This window comes from Lycium barbarum, chromosome 11, assembly GCF_019175385.1.
Source record: "Lycium barbarum isolate Lr01 chromosome 11, ASM1917538v2, whole genome shotgun sequence".
Classification (NCBI taxonomy): Eukaryota; Viridiplantae; Streptophyta; class Magnoliopsida; order Solanales; family Solanaceae; genus Lycium; species Lycium barbarum.
In genome coordinates, this window is record NC_083347.1 from 1,552,895 (window position 1) to 1,576,413 (window position 23,519).

The following is a 23,519-nucleotide window of genomic DNA, read 5'->3' on the forward strand; positions in this document are numbered from 1 at the left end:
AATTGTTGCTTCTTCTCTTTTTATTTTTCTTGCAATTTATAAATCTTTTAGATAATGGTGTAAAAATTTTTTTGAGCAAACTAAAAATCTTATAAAAAATATTTGACTACGACCTAAAATTTTGTAAGTTATTGTAAACTTTAAACGATAGTTTAATATTTTCTCTATAAGTCTATGAGCAAACATTTGAACATGTCTAACGTCGTCTGGATTTAATTTGGCAAAAGCTATATCTGTGCAACTTTCAAAAATAGGGATAAAATCTAAATGGTGACCTAGATAAAGAGACATTTGCGCAAATCAGTCGACTTTGAGGTCCTAACAGCTACAAGCAAAAAAAAAAGAGTAGGTGTTATCTCCTGTTTGTTTAAAACTTCGTAAATATAATTATTCGATGCTTGTGCTGATGAGAAATAAGATGAATCTAATGGAATAGTCAAGACGTGCACAAATTAATTTGAATTATTGGAAAACCCAAAACCCAAAACAAAAGTTAGAGAGCCCTGTGGTGGCCTGGGTGGGCCTCTTCCTTTAGTGTTTTCCTGAATAGATACAGACATACAGTGATTCAAATATGAAAAAAGCAACAAACTCAATTCAATTCAAAACATCTACGTCCCAACTTTAGTTCCTACTCCCATCACCTTTATCAAATACTACAAAACAAAACAACAAAATGGTCCATCACTTCCCTTAATCGAAAGCTTCTTTCCCTTTTACTTTCCTTAATCCACTTCCAACTCCATTATCATCTAAATAAATAGATCCAAGATTCATTTGTTCATCTTCCATTTCATAATTCATTAGCCATGACTTCTTCAGAGAGCTTGAGTTTTTTCTCTCCTGAATATAGTACTCCTAACATGTTTCCGTGTACACCATCACCACAACTAGCACCAGCACCGTCTCATAAACGTGGCACGCCATCGCCTATGAACCAAATGGTTGGGTCAAAACACGCCATCAATCAACCTTTGACACCAGAATTTCCATTTGAAAGCAAGACAAAACAAGTCCAATATATCGTGCCAGGAATACGTAGACGGACCAATCCTGCTGTATGGTGTGCTGCAATACTATGCATGATGTTCAGCCTACTCCTGATAATATTTGGTATTGTCACACTAGTCATTTTCCTATCAATTAAACCAAGAAGTCCAGTGTTTGATACATCTAATGCTAGCCTAAGTGTCATATACTTAGACTCACCAAAGTATATGAATGGTGATTTCACATTCATAGCAAATTTCACCAATCCAAACAGGAAACTTGATGTGAGAATTGAGCATTTGGATATTGAACTCTATTTCTCAGATAGCCTAATAGCAACACAAGTTCTTCAACCTTTTACTCAGAGGCAACGCGAAACGCGGCTAGTAAAAGTTCACATGATATCTAGCTTAGTTTATTTGCCACCAATATCAGCTTACAAGTTGCAAAAACAGGTACTTAGCAACAGAGTTGTGTATAACATCAGAGGAACTTTTAAAGTTAGAGTCAAAATTGGCCTAATTCATTACTCTTATTGGTTACATGGGAGATGTCAATTAGAGATGACAAGTCCACCAGCAGGAGCTCTTATTACACATAGTTGTAGAACAAAGAGGTGAAAAATGGTTTTTTTTTTTTTAAAGATGATTACTTCTGTATATTGCATACTATAGTTCAATAATTTGATTTGATTTTCCATTTTTCTTCTATTATGTTCCTAATAACAGTCTATGCCTCAATGCCAAGCAAGTTGGATCGGCTATATGAATTCTCATTTTCTATGTTCCTTAATTTATGTCTGTGTCAGTCCAAGATTGGAGAAAACTTAGTCGTTTAGCACTAGAAGTTTCCTACAGTAGAGCTCAATAATTGAAAGGCAAAAAGGCTCTTGATCAATTTAGACAATTTTCTCTTTTTCTTTTCTTCTTTTGTACCTTTCCTTTAATTTTACCCCAGGGAACTTCCCACCCACCCCCTGCAGTCATAACCCACCAGAAGGGGTTTGTCAAGTTGGTAATAGGTGATTTTATAGGGATTTTTGTTTTAATGATAGTGGCGTTTGAGCCACCTTGGTCACACTCGACTATTCCTTAAGTACCTGCTACCTTCCAGCAACATAGGTTTCGGTTAGTTCTATCCACCACGACTTACATAGATGCGAAGAAATCAACTATCATTTCCACAAAAGAAGTTTGTCAAGTTGGTGATTGACGCACAAAGAGCACTTTTATTGATCCCCCTTTAATAAATTGCTTTAAGATTGCTATATGTTCTATAAAGGGCAGCCAGATAACCAATTGAGTATATTATATCAATCCCTGGTGGTTCAAAAGTAGCTAAAATAGCAACACAGAATATCCAGGAAGCATCTAAGAAGATACACAAGTCACTTTTTGAACAGTTGTGTTGACTGTCCAGTAATGTTTACCTTCTTTTTGTTTCATTTAGTTGAAATTGGATAACAATATAATTTGGAATTGAAAATTTGTTCTAATCCTGCAAAACTAGTTCATGATAATCACAGAGCCTCATCAAGAAAACATTGCATTGGACCCCTGAAAGTTACTATATCAGCAACTATTGTGGAACATGCCAGCAAAACAAAGGAGCCACACTAGTAGAAATGGCAACAATGAGTATATGATCAGAACTTCCTGAGGGATTTCCACAAGTATTATGGAGAAGAGAAAAGAAAAGAAGGAAAAAAATCTAATCAAGATGAAGCAAATATGTAAAAGGGATGAATCTTTAGCAAGACCACAGCGTTAAACGAATCTCCAACCATTGGAAAATGCAAGGTCAATCCGACAACTTCAACATTTTATCTGAATTTAATACATACATACTCTTTATCCATGTTCAGGTAGAGGCTAGCCAGCAAAGCATTTTTGTCACAAAAGTTTTCAGGAAATAAAGCAATAAAGAGGATCCAAATACAGAAAAGATACAGCACGCAAGGAGTAATGATGAACATTTCAGAATTATGGCCAGTAGCTATATGCCATAGTCAATTCAGCTCTACATTCAGGTATAGATACTAACTTGAATGAAGCAAAGAGGAAGTGAAATGTAGATATGTTTGAACTCCTTGTGTAAGCTACCGTTAGTTATTCTAGGTTGCATCTTGAAATTATTTCTATGGATTTCAAGAACTAAATGTTATCTGGATCCTTTGATTGAGAGGAACAAGAGAAAAGTAGTTAGCAGAAAAGGAAATCCTTGATTTTAGATGGTGTCGTCTAGAAATGCACAACATACAATTTGGACGCGGCATGATAGCTGCATGTCCCTCTGCCTGTCATGCTAAGCAACTACTATAAGGTATTAAGACTTCAATGAATTCCAAAAGGGAAAGAAACAGTATTCAAGAATAAAAACCAAAGACTTCCCTTGAGGCCAATAATTTACATGCTATCGGTTGATTTTAGATGGTGTCATTGCCACAATTGACAGACAATGCATGTAGACGATGTCTGGCAGTAAATTATAAATCATCTTGTACCTCTTACTAAGCTCTTACCTTCAAAATCCTCAGCAACAAGTTTCACCACTATGAAGTACAATCACAATAAGTGTATCAAGAAAACATGAAAAAACTATAACCACAAATCTGAGAGAGTGAAATATGGGATATATAGCTTTTTTTCTTTATTTTCTTGGTTAAGTGAATATACACTTTGAACAGCAATTTACAGACTGATTTCCCCAAATATGTCTGAATTAAAAAGACTCAATTCTTAAATCAACACATAGCCAATAGCATATAGGCTGTTATATCAACTCCATTCTTTTTGCCCCCCTAATATTTGTAACCAGAAACAAACAAACTCTCAGAAGCAGCACCACTAGCACTTCCACCAGTGTACTTACCAAGAGTTGCATCAGAATTAGCCTTGCACCTTGTCAAAAATGCCTCTTGAGCTTTGCCAACATTTTCTGTTTTTCCACCCCAAGTCTTAAGGGTACTTTGCTGCAAGGCTCTACCAAATGAGAATGAGAGTGTCCAAGGCTTAAGCACTTCCAATTTGTTCATTGCATTTAAGTTCACTGTTGCCTCTTCCTCACTCTGTCCTCCTGATAAGAACACTATCCCTGGTACTACTGGTGGCACAGTCCGGCGCAGTGCCGTGACTGTGTACTCTGCTATTACTTCTGCTGCAACCTAAGACGAAAGAACAAGGACGGTGTCAAATGTGTGGGTTGGACTAAGTCATCGCGTCAAAATGTATTGAATCAATTGTGGATAGCAGTTATAAGCTATGTTGCTCGTTCTCTTCAAAAATGTTGCAGCATCTGTGTCGGATCCTCCAAAAATGCGCTACTTTTGGAGGATACATGTACTCGGCTGCATCTAGAAGAGTCCGAATTAAATTGAGTTATGCCCATATTAACTCACATATGAATATACACTCAGTCCAACTAGCTCAAACTTGGACGGGTTAGACGAGTTATATTTTCATGGGCTCTATTTGACTACACTATCTATATATTTCGTGAAAAATACATGGAACAATGCAAGCTAGCCCCACCAAAACAGAGCTCAACTTCTGTAGACACTTTTTTACACTCTCAAAAGTTGTGAAGCTAGGAATTTCACTAAAGGAGTTCTAGATAATGTATAAAAAGTAAATTTTAACCTATAAATGCGGTATAATTTTTTGTATACACAATATAATATTCCAACTAAGGGTGTTCAGCTGACTACCCCTCAATTTATGTGGCTCCGCCTCTGCTATCATGTCATCTAAAAGCAAACTACATGTAATTGCTCATAATAAGTGAGATTAATAACTTCAAAAACGAGATAGATAATACACTGCAACAGGTTAAAATACACTGATAGTGTGAAAATCCTTTACGTTCTCCTTGGTCTAGATTAAAGGGATTTTTACACAGGATACCTGCTATCCAAAAAAATGCCAAAAGATGTACAATATATGTGCAGTCGTGTATAATTAGTGTATAACATATGTATATCGGTTAGGGCTGGAGTAACAATTTTGGCCGAGCGGCCAACTGTGTAACTTCTCTAAATTAAATTCTTATAAATTACTTACCTTTGCGCTATCAGAGCCAGGTGTGACCATGTTGGGCTTCAAAAGTGTTCCTTCAAGAAGAACATGGTGGTCATTGAGAGCCTTATAAACAGCAGCAAGAACAGTTTCAGTAACAGCAGCACATTTCTCGATATCATGGTTGCCATCAGTTAGAATCTCAGGCTCCACAATGGGCACAAGTCCATTTTCTTGGCAAATGATTGCATAACGAGCTAGTCCCTGAGCATTTTGCTGAATGGACAACTCAGAGGGCTCAGTGGCTCCAATTTTCAGCACAGCTCTCCACTTGGCAAAGCGAGCACCTTCTCAAGACATATTACAATTAAATGATTAAATGTCTGCTCTTTCTAACAGCTTATATTTTAGAGATAAGATGATCACACAATTAAAGTGACATCAGAAGTTCAGAACATGCAAGAAGAGAGAATATAATATAATTAAGTAACTAACTACACTAAGAAGAGATTGTTTATACCACACTTTATGTAGGATTACTAAATACTAATCCCTGGATAAAACAGCAAAATTACTTATTCATTCTTCTCTTTCTCCCCATCTTTAAGGAAGTACAAGGTTAAAATTGAAAATAAAAATTGATCCCTTTTTTTCCAGTTTAAAACAAACACGTGTTTTATATTATACTTTGTACCTCATATATCCCATTTTTAATCCAGTGAACCAAACATCTAATAACCATTGAATAGTCCCATCATTATTTGACCCTATATTATAATCCTGGGATAAGGTGTTCCAACCAAATGACCCCTAATAGTTTGACCCATAAAAAAAGAATTAGACTCACATGCAAGTGAAAGGGCGCGTTGAAATATATCATAACTAAGTAATAAGCTCTCCCATAAACTTTAAAATGAGATGGTCACACACTAACAGTTTGACCCCATGAAATAGAATCAGACTCACATATGAGAGAGTATATAATTCTTAAATGAGACGATCACACAGTTCAACACCCACCTGCTTTGTAGTACTGCGCGCAACGTGCACCCAAGGAGTCGAAACCCTGAGTTGTCGTCTCGCCATTGGTTCCAGCCAATTCCACTGTGCCCTTGTCCACTTTAATCCCAGGAACAACATTGTTTTCTTGAAGAACTTCAACAAATGGCTTCCCATCAGTAGTTTTCTGGTAAAGTGTTTCTTCAAAGAGAATAACACCAGAGAGGTAAGTGAGAGCATTTGGTGAAGTGAAAAGTAGCTCACGAAGAGCTTGACGATTTGCTTCAATGTTCTCAACGTTAATGCTGGATAAACGTTTTCCAATAGTGCCAGTACTTTCATCAGCTGCCAAAATGCCTTTGCCTGGTGTTGCTATGTACTTGGCATTCTTGATAAGTTCCTCTGCATATATCATAAATTCGTAATTCATGTATGAGAACAACTATTGTTGGAAATGAATAGCACACGGAAATAATATTCATGATAATAGGGAAACTTACTAAATTTACCATCAGCCAAACTTAATTACCGGAAGTAGCCCAAATATACAAACCTATACACTCATATGTATATTATACGTAAAGTACATGTATATTATATGTACAGTGTATGTATATTAAATGTATAGTGTATGTATATTCGAGTATAATATACATAAACCTATACATTCGCTGACTATTTTGTACACTAGATCACCCAAAGGCATTGAGCTGTAATATACCCTAATTAATAGACATACACAAACATATGTAATAAAACGAGATTAAAAAAGAAACAAGGATGCTTAAGATTTTAACGTGAAAAACCTTTCATAATAAGGAGAAACCCACAATCTGAGATGACTAAACTAATACTATCATTATATGCAGTAATTCTACTACGGTGCCACAAATTTGCGTAGATCCTAATTAATAGTTGTTGTTAATTGGATCCTGAGAAACTACTTCGTTAGTGAATTGCCTGGATTCTTCCGTTCGTTACTTTGAAAGTATTACTTAATCTCTTCCGACTGAAATGATAAAGTCTAGAACACTGGAAATTTTTACACTTCATACTCTAGAGTAAAAATACTTTAAGAGATTACTACACACTCAAAATAAAAATCTTTTTTGAGATATATTGACTTCTCACAATAACAGTGCTCTTTTTTTTTTTTTCCTCACGCTATGTCGGTATGTTTTGTCGTACATTTGAGAGTGATTAAAGAATCTAACTTGAACTTTTTATTTTACCTTAATGACAAGCTTTTGTAGTCACACAAATGTTATGGCATATTTATGACTGCAAATTTCCAAAATTAGAAAAACCTTTTCCTTTAAACTATGTGCCCTGTCAAAACCACAGGTCACATAAACTAAAACTGAAGGTGTACTTAGTAGATTATCCAAAACTCCTTTACGAATTATGCAACCTTAAACAGTTTGCACCTATGTTGCTCGGACTCTCCAAAAATACCGCATTCGTATCGGATCCTCCAAAATACTTACTTTTGGAGAATCCGACACGCACTTGACGGCATTTTGAAGAGTCTGAGCAACATAAGTTTGCACCAAGTGTTCGATATCATGGATTGGAATATAAATAGCGAATGGAGACGGTACATGAATTATTGAAACAAAAATACATGCATTTCCAATCTCCTTAATATATAAAATTGCATAGACAATGAAAACTACAATATATTACGTACCTTGGAACTGTATGGCTTTGCATGCTGACTAGCTAAATATACGTACATATATATACTTGCTAGGCTAGCTAAATGTTCTTTCTCTTATATATACTATTAGTTAAATTACATTTTGGCATGTGAAGAAAAGTAAGAGAGAAAGAAAGAGGTGTTACCAGCATATTTTCCCACAAAGGCAGACATGGTTGTGGATTAGTAATGCTAAAAGGATAAAGCAAGCAGCCAAGTGAAAACGGACGAGAACTTAAAAGCTAGAAACCAATCTATATAGTAGATGACTTGGAGGAGATATTCCTATATGATCCATACTAGACACGTGTCAACAGATTAGCCCAACAAAGTTTATCGTCCTGGTTAAGTAAAATGAGTGAACTACAAAAAAAAAAAAAAAAAAAAAAAAGTGAACTACAAATCTCACTGCCACACGTCGCCTTTCTCTCCTTCTATCCTAAGTGTGAGGCAAATTCTTTTGTGGGGAAGCTAATGTCTAGGATGTCAAATATAGCCCAAAAAATTATGGTCCGCCCAATCCGTCTAAAATTTTATGAGTTAGGTTCAAGATAATTTTGTATTGGGCTGATTTTAGCCCAACCCACGTTAGCTTTTTTGTGGGGAAACAAATTAGTAATGCCTCATCTCCAAAAAATTGTTTCTTTCCAGCATTAAAATATAGAACCCAAAAAGATTGCTCTAGAAAAACTGTTAAATATAAGAAGCTACAACGACAACAATATATCAAGTGTAATCCGAAAAGTAGGGTCTATGGAGGATAGAGTGTACACGGACCTTAACCTACCTTGGGAGGTGGAGAGGCTGTTTTCGAAAGACCCTCGGCTCAAAGAAAAGCAAACAAATGCAATCCGGACAAAGAAATAACCAAAAGTAAAGGAACAATAGATGATAACAAAAATTAGTCTGAATAAAAGGAATAATAGCATAACTGCCACAAATCGAAGGGCAAGAAACACCAGATAATAACAGAATCAAAGGACAGGAAATACAAGAGTAAGACTACGACTCCGAGTATGGAAAGATAAATCAAATATAAGAAGCCAAACTTACTTTTTTAATTCGCATTTTTTTTAATTACTTTTGTTAAAGCAGGAAATAGGAAGAAGTAAAGGAGAAAGAAAACAAGTCTTGATAAAGAAGCCTGCTCATTTATAATCATTCAGCCTGTCTCTCCATTTGAATGAAGAAACTGGAAATTTTTGTAAAGGTATAAACAGTTCCGACCATCTCATGCACTGTATTACGGAAAACGAAAGGGCAGCATGGAGAGCTAAGTTTCCGCAAAAAGCCAAAGCGTGAAGGAGATAAAAGTGAAAATTTCCCACTTAGCCATTGAGCACCATAACTTTTAAACTTCTACACATTGTTTGGAAGTCTCTCGAGCTGTTTGTTTGTGAAAGATTCGAGCACTCAATAAGAATAGGAATTAAGTTGTATACACACCAGATTCGAGCAGAGATGTCACACTTTGGGGGTAAAACGCTCCCCACCAAAGGCGACTCCTTTCCAGTATTCAAAACTGAGACCTTTGATTAAGGATGGATGAGGAATATTTACAATCTCACCACAACCTTTGATGGTATACACCTTTATTTCCTAAGTTCATCATTATTGTTATAGTTGTTAACAACCTGTATGTATCATCTAAATGATCTGATAAGGTAAGAGTGCAAAAAGAAAATCGCGTTTCTAAGGCTTGTATGCTCAAAAATGCTTCAAAATGTCCGGGAACCGTTACATAAGTGGTTTCATCATGCTCATCTTACTCTTTTTCTTTAAACGATCATTGGAAAAAGAAAAAAAATTGAATTGGAAGCGAACACTAAATCTCTCATGTGATTGCGGGGTATGGCGAGGCCACAACTCTTCTTTTAGTCGTCGTCTGTGCCAAAATACCGATCACCAAACTCACCCATCCCAGGAATAACACGAAAATCGTCATTCAAACCGATTTCAATCTCAGATGTCACAATCTTTATTCTTGGAAATCGCTTACAGACCACATGTACTCCTTGAGGTGCCTAGTTAAACATAAAATAAATAACAGTTAGTGTGTGGGGTAAGCTTGCAGAAAGGTGGCTTAGAAGAGATGTAAATTTTAAACTGGATAATTTCAGTTAAACTTACAGAGATAAGATTGAGGAATAAAATGTTGGACTCTGGGACACCCTTCTTCAGCAGTAAAGAAATAGCTTGAACTGCTGAATTCCCTGCGTAGACACGTAATACGCTTTGCTCACAAAATCTCTTGTTAATAAATTATCATAAAATTCTAGATGATGTAGATCAACCATGTTTAGTGTGCATGAAACTCTTGGTCATATACAAGCCATTCTTAAAAAGACTAACCTGTTCTACAGTTACCAATTTTTTTTTAAAAAAGACTAACCTGTTCCAAGGATCGGATCCAACAGCAGGACATGTCTTTCTGCAATATCTAGCGGTAGTTTCTCATAGATCAGCTGCATCATTTAATGAAATGCATTAAAAACAAAATAAAGAGAGCAAAAGCCAATATAATGACTCAGGAGGGCGAAAAAGATAGGAGGACCCTGCAGATTGCTAACCTGCTGACCATTGTCACCTTCTCTATGGATAAGGATCTTGCCAATCTTGATACCTTTACAACATGCTCGCAAGGCATTCTCCATGCTCTCTCCACTGTGCGTAATTAGAAAATTTTATGGTTAATAAACAGAATACAGCAATTCGATTAACTTTGGTGAAGGCAGAAAAGACAAAGGAGCAACCACTTGTTAAACTGTTTCTCCTGGACGCATTTGACAATATTATGAGCCTGTCAATTTGTGATGAATAACAAGCACCTCCAGTGAATGAAAACAATTTGACATTTTAGTTTATCTGATTAATAAGGCAAAGTTAAACATAAATTAAACTGCAAAACTTCTAAATTTTCAGGACATAATTTGGCACGCTTGAAGAAAATGAAACCCCCATATAGAACTTTATGAAGACACCATAAATCTTCATCCTGTCACGTAACAAGTATTTATCCTAAAAAACAATGCAAATGAAGCTTCTCCTTGTTGAATATCTCAAGTTTCTGAGATAAGAGTCTATCATTTGTTATCTTCAGTTTTAATCACTAACATGATGCTCCATGTGACAGCTTTAAACATATATATAGGAGCCTCACGCATGCACAGACCATTGCTTTCGATCTACTAAACGAGCCCAGTTTGGAACAAAAGTATACCAATAGAATAACTGAATAACATAGACATTAAGGAGATGGTCAGCAATACAATCAATCAGTCAATGCTAATGAAATACATACCAAACTACATGCACCAACATATGGTTATATATATATATACACACACCCCATTACAAAGATCACAACGAGCCCAGTTTGGAACAAACGTATACCAATAGAATAAGTGAACAACATAGACATTAAGGCCATGGTCAACAATACAATCAATCAGTCAATGCTAATGAAATACATACCAAACTACATGCACCAACATATGGTTATATATATACACACACACCATTACAAAGACCACAACGTCCTTAAATCCTCCGAAACAATTAATATTACCATAAAAGAAAAGCAAGGGAAATGCCAAATATAAATTACAAAATTTTACCTTCTAATTACTGAAACACCACATAACCTCTTACAAAAATCAACACCGCTGTACACAGATCCTGCAGTTACGAGAAATATATTTCATTAAGAATTTATTTCCGCTCATTGAAGCGGTTCCCACTCAACTAGGTATATAGAAAAAGGTGAAGTCCGCGAAGAAACAAAAGTTGCATAAAACCCACTCCTAGAATCCCAGACAATATGATTTTAGCATAAAATGCTAAAATCTTGATTCAAGTATTAAAATCGACCAAAATGTAAGTACTGCAACTAACAAATTACTGAGAGCTGACAAAACCAAATGGAGGAAAATGTGTAGCTTGCTTTTTCTAATCGCTATATGATCAGTATGTTTTATGATGCCTCACATACACAATCCAACACTACTAACTCAAACTGGAAAAGAAAATATCTTAGGGGAAAGTAGTGTCTTGTCTTCAACTATGACCCTACGGGGATATTTAAGTTAACACTGTAAGCGATTCTGGTAATATCCCAATAATACAGTGACAGTGCCATAATTTGACCGATACAGTAACATCAGTAATAATGCACTGACAATATGGCTCATGTTATTCTCAATATAGATCAAAGATGTATTGCGTTATAATGCCTAGTTTCTTCCAGTTACAATTCAGCCTATTTTTCTTAATATAAGTCATATCTTCAGAATCCATGGCCACGTATCATAATTGTATCCACACTCTCATCAGTCCTAAGAAGATCACCATTAAGCCTGATCTTTTGACCTAATGTCAATAACCTTACTATATAAACTGGAGTAGTCAAAGAGACTAAGAAGCTACTTCGGAGCCCTCTGAATAAGATTTCTAACTACAAGGGCATGAATATTGCCCAATTGCAGTAGCAGCTTACCAGTTGGAGTCAACACCTGCTTTTCCGTAAATGGCAGATGTCCTAAACCATGTTCAACAACCTGGTTCAAGTGAAGATGAATTTAGTTGATAAGCTAAAAAAGACTTGTCTTCCCCTGACTGGTTGAGAAAGATAGGATAACCAGTAAAGCAATGATCGGTGCAGCCAAGTACTTACCAATCGAATTAATCTATCAGCATAAAATACAAAATCATGTTTAGTCGTATGAGCATCCCGAATAAGTGTATGCATGCCACGTATCTGAATGAAAAAAAAACAATCTTTAGGAGCACATGGGAGATGGGTCTTGAACAAAAGGCAATTTCAAGAAAAAGAGAGAAACAGATAAAAAGGTACAAGATAATATCTTAATTCCGAAAATCAAAATGGTACCTGGAAAGTTGTTTGAATGACATATAAGTTAGGATATATTTTACAGAGATCATGTTGACCAAGCTTTGTCCGAATATGTTGCACAATCAAATCGATAGCAACATGATTGTCTCCGCCTCGGGGAATTATAACGTCAGCATACTTCTTTGTCGGAAGAATGAAGTCATCAAAAGCAGCTTTCACAAACTTAGAGTACTGCCAAGATTAAATCAAATTATTCGTGAAAACCAAACACTTAACCATAAAAATTTTGCTAAATTTCAGATGACATTCAACTTCAAAATGCAATTTAGAAACTTAATAGAGTTTGAACAGTCAGTTTTTTGGAAACGTAATTAAGTTAAGATGGAAGTTGAATCATCAGTTTAAGAAAAAAATGGTTTTTTTTTTTAAACTTAAAAAAAATGGTTAAAAATGGTTTCTATTGAGCTTATAAGCAGAGAAAGACTATTTTAGAAACTTATAATGGAAGTTTCAGACATGAACTGAGAAGGAAGCAGGGAAAAAGAAACTTAGTCATCACGTCACTGATCTTCGTCATAAACAAAATGCAATTTGCTGGAAGTTGGAAGAGTAAAAAGCTCAAGAAATGCTTTGTCAAATATCTGTCAAATTTGGGTGAAAGATTCCCAATTATTTAAAATAAGACTGAGTTTTCCTAACCTGATCAAGCACCGTAGCAATATCTCTTCCCTTTTCAGCTGTGTCACGTCTTATTCTCCTTGCAAGACGTACATCAGCATCTGCACTGAAAACTTAAGATGATGAAACCACACAAGTAGAAGACCCAACATAAAGCACTGACCAAGTAGACATAGAACGATACAACATACAGAGGTTATCTCTTGTGTATCAAGAACTAAAGTGGGACATCAATTTTAAGGATAGCTGAAATCAACAGTTGTAAGGAAAAGGTATGAAAAAAAAAACACTAAACCATAATATTTCAGAAGTTTGAGTGGAAGCACTTGTTAAAAAGAGGTCTGCGGGAAATTGTGGTCCAATCTTTCATGATATCTGTTTCAGTGAAGACCTTGCACCACTCTTACATAGGATGGAAATTCATGCAGAACAGCAGTGTTCTAGTCACTGGTAGTCCTTTTATTACATATTACTAGGCTTTTATGCCAACAAAGGACTAGCTCCATATTTTTATATTTGTTCTTTATTATTTGATTTTAATTTATTAGAGGAAACACATGAGATAACTACTAGGACACTGTGCTGATCTTTTCTCTTGTACATCATGGTCACAAGTCAATAAGAGGGAACAACTCATGCCACAAGAACAATAAGGAAACATCAAAGAAAGGAGATGAAAGAACCTGTATCAACAAATATCTTCATATTCATCAGATCCCGGACACGTGGGTCGTGAAAGATGAGTATGCCTTCCAAAATAATAACATCCGAAGGATTGACCTACCAAGTAATTCAAATAAAGGTGGTGAGTTGACAATAATAGAGAATTCTGAACAAAGAAAGCTACAACTCCAAATGCAGGCAATTGCTTGTTTCTCCACTTATGTATCCGGCTGTCTATCAAGAAAAGTAGTGAAATCTGTGTCATTGGAATCCAATCCCTCTTTCTTCCTTTTTTGATATTTTGATATAGGGTATTCAACTGGAAGAAAGAAATCGTGCGAAAAGACTAGAGAGGTTAAAAGTTGACTAAGATACGCATGGCACATAAATTGATGTTTCTTTAAAAAATGGCTAAAGTCATTAACAGACCCTGAACTTGTCCTGATATTCCATTTAGACCCCCCAAATGAGACGTTCGAACACAAGCTAAACTGTGCCATTTGAACACAGTCTAGATCAAGTGTGGTGCGTGAGCTACACTTGCTGTGACATGGAAAAATAGACCAATAAAAATAAGCCATGTCAACAAAAAAAAAAAAAATTAAGAAAAATTAATTTTAAAATCTATTTAAATAATTTTAAAAAAAAATCTGAAAAACCCAACCCATCCTCTCCGATCTGAAAACCAAGCCCACTTCGCCGCCTCCGCCGCTGCCGCCGCCGCTTCAATATCTATTTAAATAATTAAAAAAACGGTGCCGTTTTTTGTCGGAGATTTGTTTAAATAGATTTTGAAGTGGAGCGGCGGCGGTGGCGGCGAAGGCGAAGTGGGCTATCGGAGAGGATGGGTTGGGTTTTTCAGTTTTTTTTTTTTATTATTTAAATAGATTTTAAAATAGATTTTTTCTTAAAATTAATTTTTAATGATTAAAAATTTTTAAAAAGGAAAAATTTGGTCTCTCACGCTCTTTTTAAAGCAGTTTATTTCACGCATGTGCCAAGCTGGCACGATGTGTTCAAATGGCACAGTTTAGCTTATGTTCGAGGGTCCAGATGGTCAACGTCTCAGTTGGGGGGTCTAAATGGAATATCAGGACAAGTTCAGGGGTCTGTCGATGACTTTAGCCTTGAAAAATTGGATGATGTAAAAGTTGCAATAAAATGAAACAAAATAAAATCATGCTAAGAAGATTTACCCTTCGAAGAGGGAATACATCATTTGTGTAACTCTTAAAATCATATTTTGGAATATCTACTGCTTGCCCGTGCTTCAGTTTCTCCACCACACTCAACAATTTTTCAGTGTCAAACGCATCTGAACAATAAGAGAAAGAAGCATGAAACTTACACCAGACATTATCCTGTAACATGTATTAGATAATTAATAATTACAAACTAACATATCAATAATAGAAATAGGTTGCAAAGGGTTTACACAAGTTTGAACACTATAAATCAAAATTCAATCACCAGTAATTATCATCCGTTACATAAAAGGAAAGGTTTCCAATAAGATTGAGGACCGTCACAGATCATAGGTCTCAAACACATAAACATACTTCTTTGTAGTCACAACAAGTCCAGTACAAGAGAATCCAATTTAGAATTATGAATACTGTTTAGGACTGCAAGACTGATTTTGAGAAGAAGAAGAAGAAGAAGAAGACACATATAGTGATGCTTTTTCCTATAAGTGATGCCATCTTCTGTCTGCAAAATTAAAACATAAACAATCGAGACTGATTTTAACTCAAATAAAATGGACTAGACTAACCAGGATGGTCAAAATTGTACTCATGAACCTTTGTCAGTTCTTCAGGAGTCAAAGTATGATAAAACGAATCCTGCAAATCCAAACCCGAGTTAGATCAGACAATGAATTTTGGTAGGCCACACATAAGTTTTCGGCAAACTAAAAGACAGAAATATAGCATTGACGGGTAGTGAAATAGATATATCATTCTGAATCCTCTTAAGTCGTCTTTTTCACCACAACTTCTGTTAGGGAACATCTCAGATAAAGACCAATAAAATCAGTAATTCATCAAAAAGTTGGTCTTATTGATTTTTAAAGGTAGTAGCTAAATGAAATATAATTTTAGCCTTATTAGTTTACATTTATCATAAACTGCAGGGAAAATTGTAGAAAAAACACCAAAGTGAATTGAGGTACAGGAGACCCTCTAGCTAACAAATCATCTTATCAAGAGGTGAAAGAGGTTCTATAAACACATAGTAACTAGTTATAGATTCAACAGGAAGAGATAAGAGAATGGAGGCAGCGGTAAAAAAGCTGTATGGAGAAGATTATGATCTAGCTGTAAGCTTAAACTTGTTCATCAAAATAAAGAAGACTTTTTTCCAGTCCGAAGAAACCCACCTGGTTAACTAGTACGACCCGCTGATCACGAAGCTGCTCAATAATTAAATCACAAACTGTTGTCTTGCCAGATGCAGCACCTCCAGCAACGCCTGCAGGTGAAACATTTTATGAGCATGACTAAGAAAACGAGTACCAAGAGTAGGAACATTCCTAACGGATAACGAACATTCAACTTTCAGCAAAGGAGTCATACAATTAGCATTTACAGCCTTGATTCTGATAAAAAGAAATTAATTCATCAAAAGATTAAGTTGAAAATTCGTTTGAAGTGTATGATGAGACTGAAAAGCCAGATAACCAGTTTTCATCTTAGCCCATATTCCTGACACACTTCCTGAGACGGATATCATAAACTTCTCTATCGACCAACAATAGTGAAGTTCGAATTTCAGCATGTGCATACTACAACAATTGAACCAACTCCACTGGAACATAACTCATTCTGTCAGCAGGCAAAAGCAGGTTTTCTCTACACATACCCAGCCGAGGGTCTCTCGGAAACAGCCATCCTACCTTGGTAGGAGTAAGGTCTGCGTACATTATACCCTCCCCAGACCCCAAGATGTGGGATTTCACTGGGCTGTTGTTGTTGTTGTTGTATACCCAGCATAATCAATTTTGGTTTAACTTCAAGGGAAAAAGCAGCCAGAACCCAAAGTCAAAGAAAGACTCCGACAAAGATCTAAACCAAACCAGATAGCCAAGTAAGTCATTCATAAGCAGGCAAAATGGCTGCCTAGCTTTCATGGCCCCTCAAGATTGTATCCCTTCTCATCCCGTCATTATGTGCAATTGTGCATCCATGAATAGTTTTACCATGTATTTAACATTTGTATTGAAGCGAACGCTATCCTTTGATTTACACATGATGAAAGCTTGAATAACTATAGTCAGTTTCTTAAGCTAACATATCCTTTGCTCTGGGAATCATCAAAATAAAGATAACAAGGAAACATTACCAAAATAGCAATGTAGAATAACAATTGAGTGGTTATTGAGATAAATAGTCCCTTTTTTCAATATTTGCAATTGCAATTGTGATGTTTGTTGAGACAAAGCTCAGGTGACCCTTATAAAAAAAGCAATGCTCAGGTGACAGAAAGAGAGATACCAGTACCACTGTCTATACCTACCAATGATGAAAGGTTGCTTATGAAAACTATCATCTATAGAGGTTGTTGGTTGCTCAATTTCTGGAGTACGTGGCTTCTCCATATGGAATCCAGAATAATGAACTCCTGATGACGCTTCTATCAGATCTTCAACTGCATTTGAACCCATTTGTTGATTTTAAGCTCTGCATTTAAGTTACCAACAATCAGTGATGGACTACAAGCTTCTATAAAAGATAAATACCAATACCAGAAAATTGGAATCCAGATGGCTAGTGATATACTTATATCAGGAATTTTTACTTCTTTTTTCAAATTTAAAGCATGATTGAAATGGTTAGCAAGCCTGAGAAGTCGCCCTAGCCTGTTGCCTAGGCATTTGGACGAAGAATGAGATAAGAGTTAGCAGTGGTAGTATAACAAATATCACATCTTTGTTTAATATCAGATCTTTATAAAGCTATTCCATCGCAACATGTTTACTGTAGAAGAATTCGTTTAGTTTTGTATAATGTATATTCTCCTTTATACCTACAGTACAAGTTGTAACTACGAATAATGCTTCTATAATACATATATGTCTGAATCATGCATTTATGTGTACAAGAGGTAAGCTAATAATCAAGAAAATCAAGGAGAGGTAAAAGTTTGGCAGGCGCATCAAGCACCTAGGCTTTACAATGGGTTGGCTCATCTTGGTGGTGAGGCAAACACCTTCAAAAGTTTCGGCCCACGCATTAACAAGGAAATGGTTTATGACTGCGTGCAAGCTAAAGAAGAATCCGCTCATATTGGCCTACCGCGGTATCTTGTGAAACCGAGTTATTTGAATATCAAGAAGCTGAAGTTCATGATTCATAATTCCTTGATATTTGAGTATGCATAAACATTATGTGTATAGGAAAAATGACTGAGTTTGCAGAGGCAGAGGCAGAGTTTATACAAGGGAATTCAAAAAAATTATAGAATGTCATAGTTGAGATTCGAATGTGGAACTTCAAGCAACTTCTGGAAACCCCTTTGCGACTACACTAGAATTTTTCCTTTTGACGAGAGGATTCAACAGTTTATCTATAAAAAAGACCTATTTTTGCTATCATCCAGTATTTTTTCAACAAAGAGGATTCAACTGAACCCCCTTTCCTCTTTCTAGCTCCGCCCTGCGAATTTGGCTCTTCATTGGTGGAGCCAAAACTCAAATTGAGTTTCCATTCGTTCACATATGGAATCATACAATGTCACCAGCCACAGTTTAGTTCACTAACATTAGCTTGAACAACCCAACTGTATTCCAGAAGCCGTCAACCCCTGCATCCTCACTTTCTTTTCTTCAACTCCAACCTCTATGTCAGCAGATTCAAGTACTACTTAAGTTATCAGAAAATTGATATGTGACAATCTGAATCCTAAATCTATATGCATGAAGGCACAGCAACCCTTAATGTATATGATACAGAGCATCATCAGCTACTTCGTTTGAGTAATTACACCATACTAGTCAGTAGCATCTAATTAATAGATCTTAAGAGCCCAGCTGAGAGATAGTTAGTACTGAGCAGCACCGCTGCTAGTACATCTCCTAGTAAATTGATAATCTATCTCTCACTTAAATAGATATATGTGGCATTGCTCTATCCTACTTCAAACTCGTAAAAGATCACACATTAAACTCAATGCACCGCTCGCACATCGACGATCCCAACAAAGATCCTCCACCATAACGAAACATCCCCCACCTCAGCAAGATAGGAGAGACAGGGGACCAAAGATTTGATAGGGAGCAGCCCGGTGCACAGAGCATCCTAAGGGGTGTGATGCAGACAGCCTACCCTAATGCAAGCAATAGTAGCTGCTTTTACGACTCGAACCCGTGACCTACAGGTCACACAGAGTCAACTGTACCGTTGCTCCAAGGCTCCCCTTCTAAAGGAGGGATGCAAGCCAAGGACTTCCCAGGGGTTCACCCATCCTAGTACTACTCTCGCCCAAGCGCACACACTTAACTTCGGGGAGTTCTGATGGGATCCGGTGCATTAGTGCTGGTACAATCGCGTCAGACCAAAAAATTGATAACAGCACCATTAAATTAGACTACTTCATATGACCAAAAAAGGTATCAATTTCAAAACTGCCGCATTCATAAATAAAATTCAACAGCAAATCAATTCATCAACAACTACGGATTCAATAGCATTAGTACCAACACAAAATCAGCATAAATTTCAGAGATCGTGAAGGAAACTTATAGATTCAAAATTGAACTAAACAACTAATAACACACTCGTAAAACTGTTAAGGAAATAAAAATAAAAAAAAACTTAACTATTAACACGTGAATGCAGATTTGTACAGAAGAAGCATAGATATATAAGCAGATTAATGAAGTTATTAGATACCTTTTGAAGTTGCAATTTGTTGAAGCTTTTAATTGAGATTTAAAATAGTAGTGTTCATCTATGAGTAGTGTTGTGTATATGTTATTGTAGGCTTTGTTACGGACATGATGAATTTATAGAGAGACTGGAAAGGTTTTATTTGCTATGTGTTGTAAAGAGTCTAAAGACTATGGGCTTGATATTTTCCTGAAATTACAGCTATGGCCACTGGTTTTTATTTTTATGGATTAATAATACTAGCATTTTGGTCCTTCATTTATTAATAAACTCTGATCTTGTTCCTAATGATATTTTGTTAAGCACATTGAACCTTTAATTATTTGAAATGGCGCACTACAAATTCTTCCGCTTGCTACTCTTCACAAATTTACGGAGTTATCAATCGCTATATAATTAAATTTACTCATGTGTAATATTAAGTTTGTATTATTACTCAATATTTTAGTGCAATATGCTTTTAAAAATGATCTATATAATATAATTTCCTAATAAAGAAATCAAAACTCGTTTTTTTGTTAACCAAAGGTAATGTTAGGTTAGATGACAAACTGATAAGTACTCAAATCAGAATACAATAATAATCGAGGGAGTAAATTCTAATCTAGTTCTTGTGATATCTGAATAAGCGCATTTAACCTTTAGTTACTTGAATGTACACTTTTGATTCATTTGTTTATGAATATTCACATATTTTTAAAATTATTAACTGCTCCTTCATTTAATTGCTCTTGTGTTTTATTAAACTTATATTATTACTTCTAAAAATAATTTAAATATAATATATTTCGTACATAATTCCCAGGCCTACTTGTAGATTACATTAGGTATGTTGTTGTTTTTATATTTCCTACATAAAAATATCAAGATTATATGCTTTAATAATTAAAAATTAAATTATTTTATTAATAATTGAGGGACCAACAGTAGTATCTCCCTTTTTATATTGGATTATAGTAAATGTGAAGTGAAAGATAAGTTAAACGATCAAGGTTACACCTTGGCACCGAATGGGACGTGGGCCCAACTCCTGCGATGTGACTCTTGACCAAAGTCACGCCTTATTAATGTAGTTGGGTAAATCTACCAAAATGGTTTGCAATATTACTTTACTTTACTACTATACAGAAAGGTGGGTTTGGGCATCTTGTCATCGTCCCTTTTTCGTCGTTCGTTTGTGGGCTCAAAAAGAAATTATGGGTCCACATATTTTAAATAACTACTAATATTTAAAAAAAAAATTATGGGCCCATATATTTTAAGCAACTACTAATATTTAAAAATAACTATTAATATTTAAAAAAATATTGTGGCCCACATATTTTAAACAACTACTAATATTTTTAAAAAAATTGTGGGCCCCATATTAAACACCAACCAGTAATAAAAAAAAGAGAAGAAACAAAAGTAGAACCCACCACATCCAAACTCACGGGAAAAAAAATGTGGATCTCATATTAACAAAATCAAGCAATATTAAAAAAAAAGTGAATCCCATATTAAAAAAAAAAAACAATGTTAAAAAAAAAGTGCTTAGAAAATCAAACAATTAAATCAATAATGATGGATTCATTGTCACGTGCGTATCAACTCATTAGAGGGAGCAAATGAAATTATTATACAGCAACATACTTAAAATACAAAAATGCTTAGAAAATCAAACAATTAAATCAATAATGATGGATTTATTACCACGTGCGTATCAACCCATTAGTGGGATCAAATGAAATTATTGTACAGCAACATACTTAAAATACTTATATATATATATATATCCGTTTTCTCCACATATTTTAAACAACTACTAATATTTTAAAAAAAATTGTGGGCCAACATAGTTTAAACAACTACTTATATTTAAAAACAACTACTAATATTTAAAAAAAATAATTGTGGCCCACATATTTTAAACAACTACTAATATTTTTAAAAAATTGTGGGTCCCATATGAAACACCAACCAGTAATTAAAAAAAAAGTGGAACCCGCCACATCCAAACTCACGGGAAAAAAAAAAAGTGGATCCCATATTAACAAAATCAAGCAATATTTAAAAAAAAAAGTTAATCCCATATTAAAAAAACAAACAATATTAAAAAAAAAAAGTGCTTAGAAAATCAAACAATTAAATCAATAATGATGGATTCATTGCCACATGCGTATCAACCCATTAGAGTGAGCAAATGAAATTATTGTACAGCAACATACTTAAAATAAAAAAATGCTTAGAAAATCAAACAATTAAATCAATAATGATGGATTTATTGCCACATGCGTATCAACCCATTTGTGGGAGCAAATGAAATTATTGTACAGCAACATACTCAAAATACTTATATATATCCGTTTTCCAATTTTTGAAAAAAAAAATTATGGGCCCATATAGCCTGATAGATTCATTGCCACATGCGTATCAACCCATTAGAGGGAGCAAATGGAATTATTGTACAACAACATACTTAAAATACAAAAGTGCTTAGAAAATCAAACAATTAAATCAATAATGATGGATTTATTGTCACATGCGTATCAACCCATTTGTGGGAGCAAATGAAATTATTGTACAGCAACATACTTAAAATACTTTAAAAAAAAAAGTGTGATCCCCATATTAAACACCAACCAATATTAAAAAATTAAAAAAAAAAACAACCAATTAAGCATTTAAAAAAAAAGTGTGGTCCCCATATTAAACACCAAACAATATTAAAAAAAAAAAAAAAAAAAAAAAAAGTGGAGCTCACCATCTCCAAACTCATGGGAAAAAAAAAGGTGGACTCCATATTAACAAAATCAAGCAATATAAAAAAAAAAAGTGAATTCCATATTAAAAAAACAAACAATGTAAAAAACAAAAGTGGATACTTTGTATTCATAGCAAATCCAAACTCACGGGAAAAAAAAGTGGATCACATATTAACAAAATCAAGCAATATTAAAAAAAATGAATCCCATATTAAAAAAACAAACAATATTAAAAAAAAATGCTTAGAAAATCAAACAATTAAATCAATAATGATGAATTCATTGCCACATGCGTATCAACCCATTAGAGGGAGCAAATGAAATTATTGTACAGCAACATACTTAAAATACAAAAATGCTTAGAAAATCAAACAATTAAATCAATAATGATAGATTTATTGCCACATGCGTATCAACCCATTAGTGGGAGCAAATGAAATTATTGTACATCAACATACTCAAAATACTTATATATATATATATATATGCGTTTTCCAATTTTTGAAAAAAAAAATTGCGGGCCCATATAGCCTGATGGATTCATTGCCACATGCGTATCAATCCATTAGAGGGAGCAAATGAAATTATTGTACAGCAACATACTTAAAATACAAAAGTGCTTAGAAAATCAAACAATTAAATCAATAATGATGAATTTATTGCCACATGCGTATCAACCCATTAGTGGGAGCAAATGAAATTATTGTACAGCAACATACTTAAAATACTTAAAAAAAAAAAAAGTGTAGTCTCCATATTAAACACCAACCAATATTAAAAAATTCAAAAAAACACCAACCAATTAAGCATTTAAAAAAAAAAGTGTGGTCCCCATATTACACACCAACCAATATTAAAAAATAATAAAAAACACCAACCAATATTTTTTTTTTAAAAAAAGAAGTAAATAAAGTGGAACCCGCCATCTCCAAACTCACGGGAAAAAAAACGGTGGACTCCATATTAACAAAATCAAGCAATATAAAAGAAAAG

At 34.8% G+C, this 23,519-nt stretch overlaps 3 protein-coding genes and 1 pseudogene across 6 annotated transcripts; 1 reads left to right on the top strand and 3 right to left on the bottom strand.

Moving 5' to 3' along the window:
- The first annotated feature begins 593 nt into the window (after positions 1–593).
- On the top strand, positions 594–3,253 carry LOC132616659 (uncharacterized). Of its 2 annotated transcripts, none has more exons than XM_060331214.1 (2): positions 594–1,606; positions 2,516–3,253. In XM_060331214.1, the coding sequence occupies exons 1-2, from the start codon at positions 810–812 to the stop codon at positions 2,607–2,609; spliced, it is 891 nt and encodes a 296-aa protein (XP_060187197.1). In that variant the 5' UTR covers positions 594–809; the 3' UTR covers positions 2,610–3,253. The 2 variants fall into 2 exon arrangements, with proteins under 2 accessions (XP_060187197.1, XP_060187198.1); XM_060331215.1 differs by having other exon boundaries at positions 596–1,606; positions 2,500–2,521.
- Positions 3,254–3,602: 349 nt separating this feature from the next.
- Positions 3,603–8,006, bottom strand: LOC132616658 (fructose-bisphosphate aldolase 5, cytosolic). Its single transcript, XM_060331213.1, has 4 exons — positions 7,848–8,006; positions 6,024–6,404; positions 5,049–5,350; positions 3,603–4,153 (listed from the first exon to the last, which is right to left on the bottom strand). The coding sequence occupies exons 1-4, from the start codon at positions 7,873–7,875 to the stop codon at positions 3,791–3,793; spliced, it is 1,074 nt and encodes a 357-aa protein (XP_060187196.1). The 5' UTR covers positions 7,876–8,006; the 3' UTR covers positions 3,603–3,790.
- Positions 8,007–9,385: 1,379 nt separating this feature from the next.
- Positions 9,386–19,945, bottom strand: LOC132616657 (uridine kinase-like protein 3). 3 transcript variants are annotated; one of them, XM_060331210.1, is made up of 15 exons: positions 19,786–19,945; positions 17,411–17,574; positions 16,275–16,366; positions 15,669–15,738; positions 15,091–15,209; positions 13,915–14,011; positions 13,253–13,332; positions 12,590–12,784; positions 12,374–12,457; positions 12,197–12,257; positions 11,319–11,379; positions 10,272–10,365; positions 10,094–10,166; positions 9,832–9,914; positions 9,386–9,725 (listed from the first exon to the last, which is right to left on the bottom strand). In XM_060331210.1, the coding sequence occupies exons 2-15, from the start codon at positions 17,556–17,558 to the stop codon at positions 9,576–9,578; spliced, it is 1,407 nt and encodes a 468-aa protein (XP_060187193.1). In that variant the 5' UTR covers positions 17,559–17,574; positions 19,786–19,945; the 3' UTR covers positions 9,386–9,575. The 3 variants fall into 3 exon arrangements, with proteins under 3 accessions (XP_060187193.1, XP_060187195.1, XP_060187194.1); XM_060331212.1 differs by lacking the exon at positions 19,786–19,945 and having other exon boundaries at positions 17,407–17,572; XM_060331211.1 differs by lacking the exon at positions 19,786–19,945 and having other exon boundaries at positions 17,395–17,572.
- Positions 19,321–19,445, bottom strand: LOC132620966 (5S ribosomal RNA; annotated as a pseudogene).
- Positions 19,946–23,519: the final 3,574 nt, after the last annotated feature.

Excerpts from the sequence above, each read along its gene's own strand:
- LOC132616659 (XM_060331214.1), top strand. The coding sequence starts at position 810 with ATGACTTCTTCAGAGAGCTTGAGTTTTTTCTCTCCTGAATATAGTACT. Across the intron at positions 1,607-2,515 it reads CATAGTTGTAGAACAAAGAG|AGCCTCATCAAGAAAACATT; the intron begins GTGAAAAATGGT and ends TGATAATCACAG.
- LOC132616657 (XM_060331210.1), bottom strand. The coding sequence starts at position 17,558 with ATGGGTTCAAATGCAGTTGAAGATCTGATAGAAGCGTCATCAGGAGTT. Across the intron at positions 12,458-12,589 it reads TCATTCAAACAACTTTCCAG|ATACGTGGCATGCATACACT; the intron begins GTACCATTTTGA and ends TTTTTCATTCAG. Across the intron at positions 9,726-9,831 it reads TATTCCTCAATCTTATCTCT|GCACCTCAAGGAGTACATGT; the intron begins GTAAGTTTAACT and ends ATGTTTAACTAG.
- LOC132616658 (XM_060331213.1), bottom strand. The coding sequence starts at position 7,875 with ATGTCTGCCTTTGTGGGAAAATATGCTG. Across the intron at positions 6,405-7,847 it reads CTTTGTGGGAAAATATGCTG|AGGAACTTATCAAGAATGCC; the intron begins GTAACACCTCTT and ends TGATATATGCAG. Across the intron at positions 4,154-5,048 it reads CTGGCTCTGATAGCGCAAAG|GTTGCAGCAGAAGTAATAGC; the intron begins GTAAGTAATTTA and ends CTTTCGTCTTAG.